Here is a 20,607-nt window from a genome sequence, read left to right on the forward strand (position 1 = left end):
TTTCAAAGAAGTCCATCAGTCTAGCTGAGTCTTCCACAGGTCGAGAGGCACACTGAAGAGTTGAATCTGAGCATCCATTATTTATATCTGATTCCAACTTTGAAGTAGGAAAAGGTTCTGGGGGTTTCCAACACATAGGTGTTTGGAATTTCCTGCCTACCTGCCCTGGCCCCAGCTTGTATAAGGTCACAAAAGACTAGGGTCAAACCCTTGTGAATGTGGTCAGGCAGAGCCTTTGTGATGTGCAAGTGTGATAGGTGACAGCTTCTCTGCCCATCAAGTCAGAGATGGCCGATCCTGCTTTCTAAAAGTAGCATTTTTAAAATGTTGACAAAAATCCAACTTTACCATTAGAGAGGGTTTTAAATTACATTTCTTTATACACCAAACTTGTGGGGCCCGATTCACAAAAGTAATCTGAAGACAAAACCCTAACTTTACGACTTTTGGAATTCACAAAGTGCATTTAGGAGTAGCAAAGTTAGGAATCCTACCTTTACTACCCCTAAATGCCCTTTGTTATCCTAGTAGAAAGTAGGCCTTGCTGTAGTGAAAATCAAATGTAACAGTTTTAACTGCCAGGACATGTGAAAGTTAAAAGCTAAAAGTACATGTCCAACTTTTTAAATACACTACACTCTTCCCTATGGACTGTTTACAGACTACTCTAGGGTGATGTATATATATATATTAAAATTCAAGAATTAGGCTTGGCAAAAGATTTATTTTGCCAAGTCGATATGGCAGTGTAATTTGCCCGCACAGGCTTCAATGGCCGGGCCGAGACATTGTTAAAGGGCTTCTTAAGTGGGTGGCACAATGAGTGCTGCAGGCTCATGTGTAGTAATCAATTTGCAGCTCTGGGTATATGCGGTGCCACTTTACTAGGGACTTATAAGTAAATTAAAGGTGCCAATTGGGTGGGGTCCACTTTCACCATGTTTAAATGAGAACGCACATGCACTTTAGCACTGGTTCTAATATCAACAAAAACCAGATCAATAATAATAGAGGAGTAAGGCACAACCTTTATGGGAAAACCACCCTAAGATTGACAGTCTTACACCACTATTTGCAGCACCATACTCAAACTACATATGGAGTCTTGATTTAACACACATACCACAAATGCAATCATCATATATAGATGAAGTAGCACTGTAAGGTTCTGGTTAGCTCATTCTATTGGAATTTTACATGAGTGAGCCAGTAGGATGCACTCCTTTTGGTCTGACCAAAAGGGTCTAGCCAGGAATATCCATCCTCCAAACTCTTACACTTCCACCACTTCTGTTTGTCAACACAACACACAAAATGGACAATAGTTCCTTGTCCCTCTAGAGGGTATGCTTGATGCACTCTTCTAGGTCAGAGAAAACATTCTGGGACTTGGCTTTACAAGGGGCAGGCCTAATCCTCATTTCACATGCTCACTTAGTGTGCCGTTTGGGACGAAACAAAAATCTGCAAAACAGTTTCATGTGCAGTCAGACACTCAAGATAAGCATACATATCCGTATATCATGCAGGAAACATTACCGTCCTGAAAGCCCTTATCAGTTTTCAGGTATGTTTTTTTTCTCCAAAATATTACAAAAGATATACATAAAAAGAGAATAAGGGCAGGTAGAGATCATCAGACCCATTTAATGTACTTTTCTTCTCTTCATTCTGCCACACAGTTGGAGCCCTACAAGATTTTCTTCATTCCTATTCTATATTTAGGCTCTTGGCCCCTTGTTACTCAAACACTGTGATTACATTTGTAAAAACAGCGCTTCCGAAATAAACAGCTTTAGCAACAGCTTAGGACAGTCAAAACAGCTCATCTTGCTGCACTACGTTTTCAACTATTGAATAAAAACACATTTATTGAGCATGATATTGTTTTCTACCGTGAACAGAAAAACTATTGCCTATGTCAATGTTTTTCATGCTTCTTTTTAATCCAAGGGCCACAATATGAGCTGGCCACAAAGTGGTGCCATTATAATCGTCCTTATACCATGGTGTTACCAGTATTAAGAGAATCATTAACTCCAGAGAGAGGGACAAACAAATGTCAGATTATGGGATTTTGGAGAATATAATGCAAGAAGTGGTGTTTCTACATTGTTTCCAACACATATTTTCCCCTGATGTCACCTGGAGATTTTGGCTACTTTGAGTAGCTGATACCCCCTCCTGTTACTTGGAGTTACCATGGAGCTTGGAAGCCTGATGCACCTTAGGCACAGAAATTTCTGGCAGGCTGGCAGAGGGTCAAGTTTGATTTCCATTTAGCTAGGTCTAAACTGGGGTGGCATGGTGAGCAAAAGAATGATGGATTTAGCCCATATCTCTTGGCTGGGGGTGAATGTTTTGATTTGCTCTACATTCCGTCCATCAGTTGTGTGTCTTTTACTTTCTCACCCTAAGTGCGCCTGGTATGCCCAGATAGTGGGTCCCGAGCTCACTGTGCCACTTGATTCAAGCTTCCTGGCTGATGAGGGGTGAAATCCCGAAACCGGTCCTAGGATGCTTGTTTGTGGTCCAGGGAGGACCTGGCTAGGCAGTTCGGCTGGACTGTTCCCATGAGGCACAGGGTCAAGACTGATTTACATAAGGCTAGCTCTAAACTGGTGTGGTATGGTGAGCAAAAGAATGGTGGATTTAACCCAGATCGCTTGACCGGGGGTGAATGTGTTGATTTGTTCTGCATTCCGTTCATCAATTGTATTTCTTCGTCAGGCTGACCAAGGCCTTCACTTACCTGGGGGGCTAATGTGTCCACAGTGAACTGTAACGCTGAATGAACATGATCTTTTTTGTCACTATTGTGCCGCAACTGTATAGAATGCTTGTCACAGGTCTTCAGCACTAGAGCATCTGGTCAAGCGTAGACCTTTTATGATCAGGGCGCTTATGAAAAGTACATTTGCTAAATGCGCAATTAGTCATGATTCATTTTAGATTTTGAATATTGTAGCACATTAGCTAATTTATTGATTTTGGAGGATATGAATGTGGGTTTTTCAAATCTGAAATACGATAGAAATTGGCTGGATTGTTCCAGTAATTAAGTGTTCTTTTTGATTAACATTGATGTCATAAATCAAAAACTATAATGTATTTTGCGTTGCTTGGGCTGGGCAACAGCATTTAACTAATGCGCAAATGCATTTTTCTGAAGTGTGATGAAAATGATTTTCTAAGTCACCTTGGGTGTTACTGAGTGTTCTGAAGCCGAAGTTTCAGTCACATTGAATGTTATACCTTGTGCCATTGATGCATTTCAATTCCAGTTAGTCCACTGAAAAGTGGCAAGACCTACAACTTTTTCAGGGTGAGAGAAGTTGGTCTTATTTCTAGGCCTGGGTAAAATTTTATTTACCCAGGTATAATCGTACATAATTTTGGTAATTTCATATTACACTTCTTTCTTGAAATTCCCTGAATAATGGTATTAAACTACACCCTGTAATTATACAATGTTCATGGCAAACTTTTACCACAAGAGCTTGGGAACAATGATCCAGAAGTGCAAGGCATTTTTCCGGTCCCACTCAGAATTGGGCTTTTTGCGACTGGAAAAATGCTTTTTCAAATGTACGAATTGTAAAATGCGATTCTGTAACTTGTTACCGAATTGCATTTTACATATGCATTTCGGAATTAGGAAGTGGTGAGTTTAGGGCGCCCATTCCAAAAACCAAATTGGTATGCTATGCATTACTGTTTTGCCACCGAATTCCAGTCACAAAACAATAATGATTTACCACCGGTTTTAAACATGTGGTAACCCATTCGCAAAGGGAAAGGGGTTCCCAAAGGTCCCCTTCCCATTTGAGAATGTAAATGCCATGAGCCACGCCTTCTCTTAAAAAATGAACCTCCGAGGTTTAATTTTTTTCTTTTTAAACACATCCCATTTTCCTTTAAGGAAAATGGGATGAATTTAAAAATAAGAAAAGACTCCTTTATTAAAAGGCAATCACAGACATGGTGGTCTGCTATCCTCAGCAGGCCACCATCCCTGTTATTGCTGGGATTTCTAATGGAATATAAACTGCGACGTACCTCATTAATATTTATGAGGTAGCTTGATTTGTCACCCACAGGTAATACCTAAATCAATTCAATGAGTTTCATATATTAGGAATACCGATTTTCCTAATTGCGATTTGGAAAGAATCACAATTCGGAAATGGGTATTCCTAATGCTTGTACATCCCGCGCAAAGTGAACAACCTGAATGCGAGCGGCTGCTGTTTGCAAAGACTGTGTGCTATTGTTTTTAGGGCAAAAACATTCTTGCTTCCAAAATAAACACAAGTGCGCATTTCACAATAAATTATATTGAATAATGCTGGATTTGCATTTCGTGTACTTAAGAAAAATTTAACTTCTTAAAGTTTGATCTGTTTCCGCACATTTTGCGCACTCCTATTATGTGTCACACAAAGATAACATTAGAGGCATTGCTTATGTTTTTGGGGTTGGAGGGTTGAGCGCTTTCAGGCATAGGGCCCCGACACTCATTTTCTTTTCGGGTTGGGGCTTATATTTCATTATTAGACTGTGACAGAGACCGAAAGAGAAATTCATAAAATGATGAAATAGGAAGGAAGACAAATAAGAAGACCGATAATGATAGGGAGGGGATTATTTACAAGGCCCTTGCGTTGCTGCTGCGTCACATTGCGTGACGCACTGGGTGGCTTCACGTCTGCTTGTAAATATCGCCCCTTTTCACGCAACACTTTGCGTGTTAGGGTTCGTGACATGGGTGTTGCTGTGGGTGTTCCCACACAACACCCATGTCCACTGATGCATTTCCAGATATACGAGCAATCATAAATCTGGAAATGCATCAGAATGTTTTCATGTATTCTCGTTTTTTTCCTCCTTCTAAGCGTGCTGCATTCTACAGCACACGTTTGAAGAGGAAAGCACCTCAATTTGTATCCCTTCCTGCACAAAAACAATTTCCCCACGACGCAGGCATCCTTGCACCATGGTGCAAAGGTGCTTGTGCTGGCTCATGTCAGCAGTTTGTGCGCCAGCGCAGGGAAAAGCACAGAATTGCAACATACTGATTTAAATATGTTGCATCCCTGTGCTTCAAAACTAATTCAGTGCAGCAAAATGACTTGTGGCACCCCGCTGCATTAGTTTCTCATAAATAGGGCCCAAAGTATGGATGAAAAGAACCTGAAGAAATTAGATGAAGAGGCTGAAAGCGGGTGGTGGTGAAAAAGGAGTCAAGCTGTGGACTCAAAACTACCTGGCCTTGCAACTCAGAAAGGCAACATTTGGAAGTGCTGGCTGCAGCCTCTTAAAGAAAGGTTTGGCTCTTGCACTTTACTTTTTTAAATATTATTTTAAACAAATGTTGCTATTTATTATTGAAAGAAGGCTAAAATTGAGGGCCCTGAAAAACTGTGCCTTACTAAGAGGTTGGTGTGACAGAAATCTTCTACTGTTACATCAATTAAATGAGCAGGTGGTTTGCCCATGTGATGCAGCACAAACTCCATTCTTAAAGCATTGTATAACTCTTAAGATGCACAATGTCAAAGCTTTTTATTTCGTATAAAAGACTCAATTCTCATCTTCATTTACGTAGAATTGATTTGCCACAAGTGGTATTAAAGAGCCACAATTGTGGAACATAAAATGAATGAATGTACAACAAAGAAAGCCGAAGTAAACTGCATGTTAAAAACTCTTCTTTTGGGGTAATTATGAACCACCACTTCTCAAACATTCAGGAGCTTTCTTTTTCTTTTTATAGATCTACCTACGTTTCTTGGACTATGAAATGCAGAATTCGAACGAATGCAAGAGGAATTTTGTTGCTGTCTACGACGGAAGCAGCTCAGTGGAAGATTTAAAAGCTAAATTCTGCAGCACCGTGGCAAATGACGTGATGCTGCGCACTGGACTTGGCGTAATCCGCATGTGGGCAGACGAGGGAAGCCGGACCAGCCGTTTCCAGATGCTCTTCACGTCGTTTCAAGAACGTAAGTCTCGCGGCGAGCCTCCTCTTGGTCTTCGCTATAGCAACAGATTGAGTGTTGTGAAAAGTGTTTGCAGTGCTAAACCGTAAACATTCTGAAAATTGCCAAGAGGCGAGTTTCTTGTTGTTTCTGATATTCCTTCGCACTTCAGTTCCAGAAAGAAAATGCTCGCTTTAGACCGGCTGTCTTTACTACACTTTTATCTGATCCACTTTTCAGGCATTTTGTGTGGGTTTCATTTGCCAGTGGTTGCAGGTGGGGCCCACCAGTACCATTTTTTTGTAGAGCAGCATTTATTTTCCTCATCAGACTTTGACCCAGAGCAAGAGAGAGAAAAAGACACAAGGGGGAAAGAAGAAACAATTGTGACAACATAGGAAGCAAGAATCTGCAAAAGTGATATGAAGGGACAGAGAATGTCTGGTGATGGATTAAAGAGGCATGAAGAGGAATCAAGACTATACTAGTGACATCTTAAGGATTTGAGGGGCCCTGAGCAAAATACATTTTGGGGCATCCTTTTTGGAGTAAGCTTGAATTTATGACCCGTTTTTGGCTCATTCAAGCCCTCCTAATGCAAAACAAGTTTAAACAAGCTTCAATAAATCCATTTCTTTTATAGTTTAGATCTAGACGTTTGCTATTTAGTTTGGAGTTTAGATCTAGAATTATAAGTCAAGTGTACCAGACAGCCCAAACGGTATGGTGGCGAAACTTCTATTGTGAGCTTACAATGGGCTAAAAGTCCACTCTTTGCTAACAATTGGTTTGCTTTTTGCCACTCTCGTTTGCTTGCTTCTTGTTCAATGACTTACCTTTCCTCTTCTTGTGTTTGCCTCGCTCCTGGAGCATAGACACTTAATGATCCTCTTAATGTAACTTTTATCCTTCCACTACTTTCATTTAGGGGCTACTTTGCTCTTTTTCTTTTAGCCCTCCAAGTGCGTGCATGCATTTCAAGTTTTCTCCTTTATGTGCCCGTTAACCCCTCAAACAATATTCCCCACAGTATGTTGGTCCCCACCCTCCAAGCTTGTCTGTAAAAGCACAGCAGCAGAGACAGTTTTACTGGTATATGGCTGTAGATCATACTTTAAATGTGGTTTGTGTTATATGGATGTATGACGTTAGCACGCATACTATTACCACGCATACCTTTACAACGCGGTATTTACAACGAATACCGTTACAACGCATAGCGCTTTGAGGTGCTGGATAGTGGTAAGTATAATTTTATATTCCAACTCCAATCCCCGTGGACACTAGGGAAGGTGTTGGATATAAAATTAAACGTATTCCCTATCCTAGAGCGCCCCCCAGCACAATGCATTGTAATGGTATGCGTGATAATGCCTGCGTTGTAATGGTAGTGCGTGGTAAAAAATGCGTGCTAAACGTTGTATACTGTGTTATACCGCCTTCATTACACATATGGCATTTAAATATACACTTCAGCATACAAAGGCTGTTTATGATGCTGAGGGAAGGACCACTTGATGCAATCAGTTGGAGGCAGAAGGTGTACAGGGCATGACTCTTCTTTAGTGAGTCAGAAATCTGCTCCCTGGGATACTGCAGGTGAGCTATTCCTGAGTCTTGTGAAAGGTAATTTAGGCTGTGGGAAGCATTTCTCTTTACTTTCCCACATTTCATTTTCAGGTCTATTCAGAATTTCCTTAGTGAAATATAACTGAAAAATAAACCATGCCATTTAAAATCATTGAAAACATTGACTACAGAGTATAGTTTTGAAATACCATAAGAATTGTTTGTTTTTCCTCAAGTATTTAGATTTTTTTGCTAATATTTTATTCAAACAATACTTTAGAGACACATTTTGGCAAAGCTCATAGCTTAGCACTCTCATTATAAGGTGAAAACTAATAGATTTACAAATTCTTGTTTTACTTGCAACAACATTTTATTCAGCAAATAATCAGATTGTTACTCCATTCGGAGGAAACAACATCCTATGGGTAATTTGTTAGATATATAGTGAACTAAAGCATAATACTAAAATAAAACAGATTTATTCACATAGTGCTTCAATTGTATCTTTAGTTGCACAATATTTTTAATCACAAATATATCCCTGTTAGAAATGGAATTTCTGGTTGGCTAAGGTTTGCGCTGAAGCCAGGAAGAAACCACCACTCTAGTCAGGACAAGGGAGTTACACGCTGAAGATAACCCCTGTTCACCCCCTAGGTAGTTTGGCACGAGCAGTCAGGCTTATCCCAGAGGCAATATGTAAAGCGTTTGCGCAACCCCACTCAAACAGCAGCAACACACTAGGCACACTACAAAAGAAACTCAACACAAGGTTACATCAAAAATAGCCTTTGTATTATCAGAAACACATTAGAAACATAATCACACATTTACACTGTACCAACTGGCACTAGGCCATATTCACAGGGGATTATATACAGGAACCGGGCCAATCGGGCCACAGTCAGAACCATCAGAAAGTAGGTAATAAACATAAAACACAACCTGTAACTACTAGTACAATAATGACCTCTTGCATTATCACATTAGGCATAAACTCAATAGGCCCACCTCCTAAACATGAAAACATTACACCATAGGCACCATCCTAAAATATCATAGCATGACATTAGACATCAGCATAAACACATTATGCAACATCACATTAGGCATAACACATTCCGCACAAATCAGCAGTGTACCACAGGATACTGACCAGGTGCATACATCACCTTAGCAACTGACCCCAGACCAACAGGCCTTTCACTGGGGGCTAAAATGCCCTATGTCCAGAATGTCAGGGCAACCCAGGTGCGCAATATGCTGGGGCAGAGGAGGGCACCTCGCTCCCTCCTTCTGGAACACAAATTGCCCCCAAAGGAATAATGGCGCAGGCACTACTTTGCCTCCTGGGTCCCCACTGGGACTCTCCCAAAGTCGAACTTGCCCCATGTTTCAGCTGCCCCCTACGGCAGCCCAGCTGAGGAAACAGAACCGACCCTGCCGCATCTAGTGCCTAGCGAGCACCCACCCAACTCCAGGCAACGACGATGTGCCTCGGGGAGCCTTGCTCACCCAATTACCACCTGTTGCAGCTGTCCACTTTCCGGCGGGGAAGCTATGAGAAAAGGGGTTTGGCACCACACCTGGACTCTTAACAAATGGACCCCAGCCCTATTCCGGGACTTTGTTAAAACAGCAGAATGTCCCCACTCACTGGGTTCTTCCTCGCTGCTCTCTCTGCCTCCACCAGTCTCAGGGTGAAGGCAGGACCGACATTGTGCCTTGGCCCCATCCCACTATCGGAACCTCTCCCGATCTGCCTCGATCTCCTAGTGGCACCTGCAGGGCCTTCCTCAGCACAAAGAGCTCCGCCTCCAGCCAGGCCTTCAGTGCCTGACTTCCCTTTTGCTGTGGCGGTGCATTTGCCAGTAAGGGGAAGGCTCCTGCCTGGCTTCTCTTCTGTGGCAGCAGTCTGGCCCAACATGAGGCTTCCTCTCGCCTCACTTACGGCTGGTACTTCCTCTTGGCCACAATTCCGCCCATGACCAGGCAGCTTTGCCTGACTACCGGTCCGGCCCTGAGCGGTGATTTTCATGCGGTGCAATGCGGGGTGGGCACCCGCTCCCACCGGCAGCTTGGGGGAATCCCCACGTCGGGATTCCCTCTATATCACTGCAGCAGCGCGCTGCACACTGTCAGCTCCTCAATCTCCTCTTGGGCAATTAGATTCTAACACTCTTGAGGCGCTAAGCCCCTCCAAGTTCCTGGGGTAAGCTGAGCCAGGAATAAAAAGTCCTTGGGGCTGAGGACACCCCAGCATGGCAAATCCAGGTAGGCCAACATGCAGGGACCCCCAGGAAGCTGCAGCTGGATTCCAGGACGGTTCCTCATGGCAGTGTGTCCGTCCAGCTCCAGTAAGCACACCCTTCATGGGGTCACATCCCCTATATTTATATCACAATGTCCTTTGTCTGCAGTACAGGGCTTTGGAGGAACCAGATGCAACTGGTTCAGGAGGGAATTGGAGCACTTTGTTTACAAGGCTCCTCTTCCCCTCAGGCGGGGGCTCATCATCAGACACACCACAGGGGGGCAGAGAAAGCATTCATTAGGGCAGGCACCATCCTATTCAGGGACTAGGGACTTCTCCTCCCACCACTCCAAATGCAGATGTCCCATTCAGCTTAGTGCTAACTCACCTTACCCCTCCTGGAGCCACACACACCTCACCAGCCCCTGTCACTAAAAAGCCAGTCATGCAATTCACAACTGTCAGGCAGACACATAGCACACAGAAATGCCAACTTCTAAAAGTGTAATTTCTAAAATAGTTCTAATAAATCTGCGCACACCATTGCGTAGCCTTTATTATTACTATTTCAAACATACGTTGACCACGCTGATCCGCTCATATCAGGAATTTCCACTGAAACACTTATCAGGGAATCCCCAATGCATTCCTTTGGGAGGGCAACCCCACAGTAGTGAGAAACCAAAATGGCTGTTTGTCACTAGCAGGACATGTCACACACTTAACGTACATGTATTATCTTTTACCTACAATGCACCCTGCCCATAGGGCTAGCTAGGACCTACCTTAGGGGTGACTGATATGTAGTAAAAGGGGGGTCACGGACATGGCACACACTTTAGGTGCCACATCCTAGCGGCAGTAACACTGCGCACACACGCCCTGCTATGGCAGAGGCCTGGGAGAGGTTTGAAAGGCTACTTTGGTGGGTGGCGCAATTAGCGCTGCAAGCCCACCAGTAGCATTTAATTTACCAGCCCTGGGTATATGAGATACCACTTTACAAGGGACGGACACACACACTTTGCACAGCAGTGGTAGAGTGCTCAGAGTCCTAAAACCATCAACACTGTGTCAGAAAAAAGGTTAGGAGAAAGTCAAAAAGTTTAGGGATGACCCTGCAAAGAGGACCAGGTCCAACAATCGCCCTTCACAGTTGGCGTTCTTGCTGTAGCAATGAAAATTAAAGCACAAAGTGAGGAGTTTCAGCATTAAAATCTAATATCTTTCTCCTAATTTTCCGTTCTCTGCCTTCTCTTTCTTTTACTCTTTATACATGTGCACTTCTATAGCTGGACGGCTAAGTGTGACCCTCCTAAGGAAGAGAAATGTAAACGGGTAGGATTCAAGTGATGGGGGAGACATAAAGAGAACAGTATAGCAAGGGAAATAAAGTAGAGCTTGGAGAGGGTGATGATAGAGGTAATATAGAATAATATGTGAGGTAGGGAGAGAAGTGAAGTAAATAGAGAAATATGAGGTAGTCAAGAGGAACAATGGGAGAGGTAGGCAGAGGAAGACACACATAAAGTGAGGCAGATAAATTGGTAAGGCTTTACAGTGCAGTAGAGAGGTAAAGAGAGATAGCAATAGGGAAAAGGAAATGTTTGGAGAGACATAGGAGCAGCACAAGGGCTAAGGAATTCAGACATGTAATGTAAAAAAAGAGGTGAATAATAGAGCGATAAAGGCAGCAGAAGATAATCATAGATATGGAAATTATTGAAAAGCAGAAATGAAAGTTAGAGGATGAGCAACATGAGAAGAGGCACAGAAGAATGAGTCAGGGAAAAATATTAGTAAGGAAGAGAGAAAGGAAGAGTGGGGTAACGGTAAAAAGAGCAATGTGGTGTAGAGCAAAAAGAGGAAGTTGAGATACATGCATGACACATTAAGAGAGGAAAGGATTATACAGAGGTAGAGTTGTAGGATTTAAAATGAGGAAGAGATAGGATGATACATTTATAGTGAAAGGCTGAGAGATGGTTGAGGGGTAGGAGTTAGATGACGTGTGTGTGTGTATGTGTGTGAGTGTTCTTGTGTGTGTGCATGTGTGTGTGATGGTAAAGCGAAAGAAAGTGGAGATGTGAGCTATCAAACTAATGGTGAGGTAAATTGAGAGGTGAGGTAGCGAGAGAGAGGTAGTGGGATTTAGAGAGGTGAGAAAGTGAGGGAGATGTAAAGTAGCAAAAAGATGAGATAGGTGAGGGGAGGGGTGTGGGGAGGTAGAGAAAGGTCTGGGAGTGGCAGAGAAAGGTATGTTAGTATAGACATGGATAGAGAGAGAATGTATGAAAAGTGGAGTATATGGAGGAGAGACACAGAGATAATATGTAAAAAGTGAGGTATGGGGATAAGAATGAGTTACAGAGAGAGAGATGTGGTGTAAAGAGAAGTTTGGTCAGGAGAGGGAATCAAGAGTTACAGATATAGATACATGCATGGAGAGTGACAGAGAGAAGATCTAGATCACGAGAGAAGGCAGAGGGAAATTCTGAATGAGGTATATTGGGAATATTGTGATAGAGGTGAGGGAGATACAAATGAGGTAAAGAGAGTGGATATTGAGAGAGGATGGAGGCACATGCAGGATAAAGATGCTGGCTTTTGATTGTGGAACTCACTTTTACAGGAGGCTCTTTGGGAGGTGAGGGTTCACGTTGCCCACTTGTCCATGACTTAAAACATCTCTGTAAAACGAAGCCTTGGTATTTACTTACGGCTTACATTCAAGAGCAGCAGCTTTGGGCTTTTGAGCAAAACTTTATGCCCTGGCACTTATTCTTTTACAAATTGATTACTGACTGCAGCACAGTGAAGTTTAAAAGACAGTATGTGGAAAAAGTATTCATTGACTCTCATCCAAGAGATTTACTTGTCTTCTACTTGTCATTAATTACTGCACCGCAGTAGAATATTTATTACATCTAAATATATGAGCTGTAACAATAGCAAAGACTTAACATCCGCAGTTTTATGGCACACCTACTATCAATAAACTACACAATTTCTTTAAAAGATGCATGAACTTCAATCTCAAGATTCTTCTTAGATATTTTCTAGGGGATTATTGGGAGAACAAACATGCTTCTTTAGGAAGAATGAGTAGTTTGCTTTTGTTGTCCTGCCACTCTGCACCACAAGAAGTGTATGTTATCAATCTATGCCTTTCAATCGGATCTCTACACAGCGTGAAAGTGGGAAGTGGTATTGATAACTCCACAAAATCAGTATTGTGCTAGATTCTCCCATTTACTGCTGAAACATGTCAAATCCCGAACTTAAACTGTGAATGTTCCAAGGTTTTAACCTATAGCAGGGTTTTCCAAAGTCGGTCCTGGATGGCCGGATCCATGCCAGATTTTTAGCATATCCCCATTTAGATAAATGTAGTTATCTTACAAATCTGGCATGGATCCAGACTTCCATGACAGACTTTGTGGACCCTGGCCTAAAGGAACAAGAGTCCTTTAGCTCCATATTTCTGCAAGCACCACAGCAAAGTCATCAAAGGTCTATGTAGTTGTCAGTGTTCAGTTAGCTAGAGTAGGTCAACAGCTTGTATGTCCCACCCTTGGAGTGAAGGGCAGCAGTCCTTGGTAAATCAGTGCCACAACATCACTTACATTCAAAATTTCAACGAAATAGTGCGGGGATAAATTTACCAGCTTAGAATAATTTCCTGAAAGCGTATATTTTTCTTTCCTTCTCCAATGCACTGTGAATCTTGGTGGCTGAGTGCCTCTGGGCACATATGCTTTGCAGACACTTGGGTTTGCAGGAAACCACCGATAACTCACCAGTATAGAGCTGGAGGCAAATCAAGGTGGAAGAAGAAGGGTGACATTAGCTCTCACGATTGTCCTCTGTCATCCTTCATCTTACACACAACATCCATACATTGAAACAATGTTTGCATTCATATAAGGGTAACGCTAATGGCATGTCCACCAGAGGTAATTGTAAAGAGCTTCTATTCAGAACACATTCCGATGCTTGCAACCATTATAGAAATCATGATCACTAAATGTGTGACACAATTACTTTCCATAAAAAATAAAAAATTCATGGGGAGGGGGCAATTGCATTGACTTGCTGGTCGTAATTCTGGAAAATGAGATGAGTAGGTATTATCCCTAAGAGCACCTATGCACCTTAAAAGAATATATTTGCAAAATCAAGGTGAGCAAAAAAGTGAAGGAAGGGCTGACCACCCACGAGTCATTAGGGCATTGAGTCAAATGGGGGGGGGGCCTCGTCGAAGAATACACCACGGGTTCCCTGAAGAGCACCAGCTCTATACTTTGAGAGGTTCTTTGGGGACAGTGACCCCACAATCTGTGTCAGAACAGGGCAAATATTGAGGGGCTTTGGGCAAATGAAAAAACAGTAGGGATGTAACATCTGTGAAGCTGGTTAGCGACTATCTTCTTTAGAGTGTGGTAGATGAAGTATACCAACATACTGTGGCAACATGATGAGCGTGCCAGATTACTTTTGTTTCAATCCATGAATGTGCATCATGTTTTTAGTGCATATGTATGTGAAGAAAGGAAATGTTTATTTTTCTCTGTATATGATTATTTACTGCAATATTATTAGAAGTATCAAGACGCAGACACTGAGTTAAATTTGTGAGGACTGCTTGTGTAATCTTCTACTATATTAATTTTCTTTTACTGTACCCTCTCAAAAATTAGATGATGGGACATGTGAAATAAATACCAGGACTAGGTAGGATATGTGCTTTTTCAGTTTGCCAAGACAAACCCATGGGCATTTGATGATAGCAAGAGTCATTATTTTCAATTACATTCAAAAGCAAAAAAATTTAAGAAATGAAAAGTCATCTCCCATAGCATTTCCCTTATTGAGTCCAAGTTCACTTTATTCTGACTAATGTCAGTAAACCTTCAGATGATGGCTGATCTGTAATATTGGTAAAGGCAATTTCACATTTTTTCAAGATGATTAATCACTAAGAAGTGTAATTTGGACCTATCTCAGAAGAAAAGTGATCAAAGCCAATTCGTAACTAACATCTCAAGAAGTGGGAACAAGATCATTTTTGAATTTTTCTTGGTGCCCAAGAAAAATATTGTAGAAGCTCCAGTACAAAAGGGGACCTACACCTACACGCACAAACATCATGTCTCCAGAAATTCAGAAAAATGTAGATGGGTAAAATGAATAAAATAGGAATAAGCAGTTTCAAGTCCTGTTTATATTTATAGGTAAAATAGATGAATTGGAATTATGCTCCCCTCCCTATCTTCCGTTTGACTATATGATAAAATCAGTGACTTTAAAGCTGAAAATAACCTGAATGAATTCTGCACTGTGGGCTGTGGCTCTTCTCCTTTTAATAAAATTCATAGTCTTGTGATGTTAATGATTGAAGATATTTTCGTGGAGATGCCAGTAATATGTGACTATCCATCACTTGATTTTTCTTTTGAAATATAAATGGTATGGCCAGGAGCAGCAGAAGATAACACCAACCAGATATTCAAGAAAAATGGGGAATCTTTCCGGGGAAGACATTAATTCATGTTTGTGTAATAATTATGTTCCTTTTAAAACTCAGGACTGGCTACGGATATTTAGTTGTTTCCACTAGTGCCCTCTGAGCTTCAGTACACTGCTTGACCTGTGGATACTCTGCCAGGAAGAAGGACTGCTGACCTGCTACAAGGACTACCAATGTGCTGGACTCCTGCTTTGCTCTGCTGACCTGATGCCATCATGCCTGGGAGTGAGAAAGACTGGACCCGCATCTCTGAACCTAGAATCAGTGACTCCAAGGCCTTTCTGGCTTGCCTCCCGACTGAAGTCTCAGAGACATACAATACACAACCAATCATCCTGTCCTTGCACCTGGACTCTGCCATCTGTGCGTCTCCCCTGCCAAGTGGTGCCACCCTAGTCCTGGACCCTTGGAAGTGTGTGTAATGTGTTTTTCCCCAGCTGAAATAGAGCATTATCTGCTGCCAGAGCAGAATTGCTGCATCACCGCTGTTGTCGGAACAGGATTGGTGCATCACACTCTGAACCAACGTATCCCCTTTGGAAACGTCGCTTTGAAACAAACGCATCACAGCCACTGCATGGAGAAGATCAACACATCACCTCTACTCTATTGAGAAAACCAGCTCATCCTCTTCTGAACCGCTGCTTCTCGGTATCATAAAAACTATAAACAACAGATATCCCAACTAGTATCATTCATAGGCAAATATTAGGGATATGCAAGCAACATTATCCACAAGGAAAAACAAGGAGCCTCTATTTAGTTATAGTATGTGCTCTTGGCATCATTTATAGAAACAACTTTAAGAAAATTGGTAAGGAAAACAAGGTGGATAATACAGTTATAACAGCACTGTAGTACATAAATGAAAATAATTGGATTAACCCAAGTGGCACAAGGTGCTCGTGGTTTGTGAGTGAAAACCAAGGTAGCAGCTCTGGTGACAGTGTGAGCAGCGTGAACGGCGCAACGTGACTGGTGTAAAGAAATATACAGTGAGTAGTTATCACAGTGTGGTTCTGATGAATTCAGTAGGTCAGGTTATATCACAATTCTATTTCATTGTTCATGAACCACTTTGTGAGGAAGCGCCTAAGATTGCGCTGGTGTGTCGACGGCATTTCGATCCATAGAAAACAGGATCATCTTCAGGACAAAGATGGGTTGAAGACAGTGGGAATACAAGAGTAGACCGCTGTGAAAACCAATGGCAGCGGAGGTACGCGATAGGCAGGCCGGTGTGTGTCTCTCAGGCGCCGATCTTGCTGTTGAGGCTGGCCGGTAGTAGATGAGCTCGGTCCAGCGCTAAGTAGGAGTTGATCCCGACGTGATTGATCTCTGGGGAGTTAATCTCTCCTCTGTGAGGAATCGGCAGAATGCTTGATTGCGGCTGGCGTTTACTCTTGGTATCAGTGCATCACCTTTGGAACTGTTGCATCGCAGCAGTTGCATGGAGAAAATAAAAGCATCACCCCTAGTGCATGGAGAACACCAACACATCGCTCGGCTGCACCCCGCATCTTTGTTGGCGCAAACCAGGATTAGGGTACTTTTGTTTAGAGAGCCTTATGGAGTCCTTGTAACAGGCCTGTGCTCTATCATGGTCAGCCTGAAGTTTTGTCTTTGTCCCAGTCTGGTATGAACAGATATACCAAATAAGCTCTAATTGCTGCTCAGCACTATTTTACAGTTTATTCCTAGAAAATTCATATCTCTACTTCTTATTGGATTTTTATCATTTTGGTCTTGTTTTATTTATAAAAGTGAGCTTCATTTTTCTAACCGGGTGTGGAGTCTTTGTGTGGTGTTTTCCCAGTGATACTGTTTGAAGTGTTGCACAAATACTTTACACATTGTCTCTAAAGTTAAGTCTGACTGCTCTGTGCCTAGGTACCAGAGGCTGAGCACGGTTTAATAAAGGGTGCGTTGTTAACTTACTTTTTTGACTACGAATGCCGTTCCTGCTTGGACAGTGTGTATACCTCTGCCAAACAGAAACCCAATTTCTAACAATCAGTGATTAGACCGCTGTGAGAGTCTTGTTCTGACCATCTGATCTGAATTTTTTGCTTTTTCATCGCCTGGTTTCCAACCTTTTACTGTGGGAGAGCCTCATAACCTGTGACTCACCCACAGTATTCAAGCAAAAAAGGCATGGTTTCAAGAGAGTGTTAACAATATAACTCTTGGAGACTGCTTCTACTGTGGGAATATCATTTTCAACATGTCTACTTTTTTGCAGTCCCAGAACTCTCAATGTAATATGATCTTAAAAAAAACCCACAAACTGCTGTTAGTCTAAGTGTACACCCACGCATATCTTCCCCCACACCTTCTTGAAACCAGCCCTTTTTTATGCATGGATAATTTGTGAGAGGAGGGTGGCCTGGTGCTTTTCCCTCTATAGCCAAATAAATGCGTTGGTCTCCTCTAGCTTCTTTCATCTACGTAAAATCCGTAAGATATCCTGATTCCTCACCACAGAGGCCCTCACCCTGGCCTCACTTGCCCTGGTCATCTCCAGGCTTGATTATGCCAACTCTCTCTATGTAGGCATCCCCGCCTACCAACTAAACCGATTACAGCTGGTCCAGAATCAGGCGGCACGATTAATTTTCAACCAGCCTAGGCATCAGCATGTTCGCCCACTATTGAAAACTTTTCATTGGCTCTCTGTTGTTGAACGGTGCAATTTTGAATTGGGATGTACGATCTTCAAAGCACGGGCTGGCCTTGGCCCAGCCTTCATCTCTTCCCTTTTACAACACTACATTCCCCCCGGAACCTCCGGTCCTCCCATCTTGCGCTTCTCAAAACTCCCACCTTCAAACGCAAGAGACATGGTGGGCGTAAATTCTCGTTTCTTGCCCCTTCCTTTTGGAACGCACTCCCCTTGGAGTTTCGGCTCACCACTTCTTACCCTCATTTTAGGTCCCTCTTGAAAACACATCTGTTCTGTAAGGCCTCCAACTAATTCCTCTATCTCTCATCCTCACCTGGTTTCCCTCTGCCTCTTCACTGCTTGTAGCGCCATGAAACCGCTGGGTGTAAGTGCGCTCTACAAGAATTTTTTACATTACATTTACATAGCTCCTGATCGTTTGCGAGACTCACCCACAGTAAGATCATGGTAAAATGCACTGCACATGTTTACCACCAGTGTCTACTTTTTAAGATAAGGCCACTGCAACGCAGCCAGGGTAAGGGGCCCGTGGCTGGTTACACATAAACATGTGTGCACATGTGTTAGCACACATGAGAGGGCTGCGCATGGGAAACTCCTGTCGTGCTCAGTCCAGGAAGTGAGCAAAGGTAGACTGGTGCAGAAGGGATCATGCAAAGTTGGGTAGTGACCTGAAATAGGCCTTATAATGTGGTTGTACATATCTAAGGGATAGTCGGTGTGCTTCACTGTTTGATGTAGTGACACTCCACTATAATCCTATGGGAAATGCTGCCTTAGGGTGCAGCTCCAGTTCTCTTTGAGACAAATTCTCCAGAGTTGTACCATGTATACTGCCACCTGTGTGAAAATAACAATTCTGTTAAGTCCAAACGCATCTCTGTACAGCTTATGGGTCCTCCAGGAATGTCATGATTCTTTGGCTCAACTCAGGATCAGAACTCAGACCTGTTGTCACCCTGCTGGGCTTGGTTAATTACTTTTCTATCCAGCAGCAGGGACAACGGCATCCCCCCACATAGGTTGAATATTACCCTAAATTAGGTCAGCTTCTCAGAAGGAAGGGTGTAGGGTGGACTGCTCTATATCAATCAGCTAGCTGTCATCTTGTGCCAGGAAGAGGACTGGCCCAAGCCCACTCAACAAAGGAGGGAGTCCAGACCTCTGGAGCCAAACCAGAGAGGAAGCTCCTTTAAGTTTTGTGGAGCAGGTCCTGGCAGTGATGTCCGCAAGGGGTGGAGCTAAGACCCCAAGAGGACATGTGGGTGACACAATCATGAAGTATCCGAGATGACTATGCAGGAAGGTGGAAACAGGGACAGAGAGATGATGTGGCACATCGGGATAAGCAAGAAGTGCATCCCAGCTGGCACCTTCCACCCCCATTTTAAATGTCTTGTGCAGGGGGAAGAGCTCTCTAGTGTATATTCTTTACTGCTGAACACTGGAACTGGAGCAAAAGATCATCTTGATCGGCCCAATGGGGCCTGAGATATGGCAGTTTGAACATTTGGGTGACCTTTGACCTTTTCCACAAATTTGTAGTGAGTGGAGCTACTTTTCCGGGTGATCACTGTCCTCGGAGGGGGGGACCAGGCCTTGGAGGTTGCCTCTGACAAGAAATGTGGAGAGAGACCGCCATTGGCACATCAGAATAGGCAAGAGGTGTATCCAAGCTGGCACCTTCTGCCCCCACTTAAACTGTCTTGTCCAAGGGGAGCATTCTCTCTTGTATGAGCTTTTCTGCTGAACACTGAAACTAGAGGCTGATGCCATGGACAGTTGGAAGGAAGAACCCCCTTACTGCCATCCATATGAAGGACTCTGCCTCTGATTGTCCCCAGGACCAGTGGGGAACTCCCACAAGACCAGAGATGCTGGTCCCCCCAGGACCAGCTGGGGGAATGACTGAGCGTCTGAGTCGCAAGGAGGAGGAGATATATAAAGAAACAACAATGGTCCCTGGCAAGGAGACAAGTGAAAGCAAAATAAATATAGACTCAGTCAGTTCTATATTACTGAAGACATGCCCAGCCGGGCAGTGGTCCTCAAAATTTATATTTAGATTAAAGTATATAAAAAGCAGTAACACCTTCAACAATTCACACACGGGGGGCACAAGCCTGTACCCAGCCACACGAATATACAGACAAGGACATACATAAAGGGCTTGCAAGGCAAAAACAGTCTCTGCAAAATTCCAATTTTACACAGAGAATTTCTTGTAGGTACCATTACACAGTATTGTATAGTCAATCATTTCTACAGGTATATGGTACACAGTAAGTCGACGACGTTTCGGACCCCCTTACTAAATGATGGGGTCCATCATCAGGACAAACAAATAATTGCCTTTAAAGATTTATAAGCATCTTTTAGCCAAGGGGCATATAATATGCGGGCTTACATCAAAGCGTGCAGGTGGGTTGATGAGACAGGACCTGTTAGACCACGTTTATCCAAATGGGTTGGTCAGTTAATAAATTTTTCGTCCAAGATTGCAAGGGCGGGGGAGGTTAGTTTCCGTTTCCGCAGTACCTTGTTCGCCGAAAATTGCCGGAGGGCGCAATGCGCATTGGGGTCCTGG

The 20,607-nt window shown here is 43.0% G+C and overlaps 1 protein-coding gene across 1 annotated transcript in view; it reads left to right on the forward strand.

Annotated features, from left to right (window-relative positions):
• The first annotated feature begins 5,658 nt into the window (after nucleotides 1-5,658).
• The window catches only part of NETO1 (neuropilin and tolloid like 1), a 149,411-nt gene continuing 134,462 nt past the window's right edge, over nucleotides 5,659-20,607 (forward strand). The window contains exons 1-2 of the mRNA XM_086967440.1: nucleotides 5,659-5,688; nucleotides 5,777-6,005. Of these exons, the coding sequence (XP_086823566.1) occupies nucleotides 5,659-5,688; nucleotides 5,777-6,005 (259 nt within the window). The remainder of the gene's footprint in view (nucleotides 5,689-5,776; nucleotides 6,006-20,607) is intronic.

The sequence above is a fragment of the Lissotriton vulgaris genome, chromosome 4_1 (genome assembly GCF_964263255.1).
Source record: "Lissotriton vulgaris chromosome 4_1, aLisVul1.2, whole genome shotgun sequence".
NCBI lineage: Eukaryota > Metazoa > Chordata > Amphibia > Caudata > Salamandridae > Lissotriton > Lissotriton vulgaris.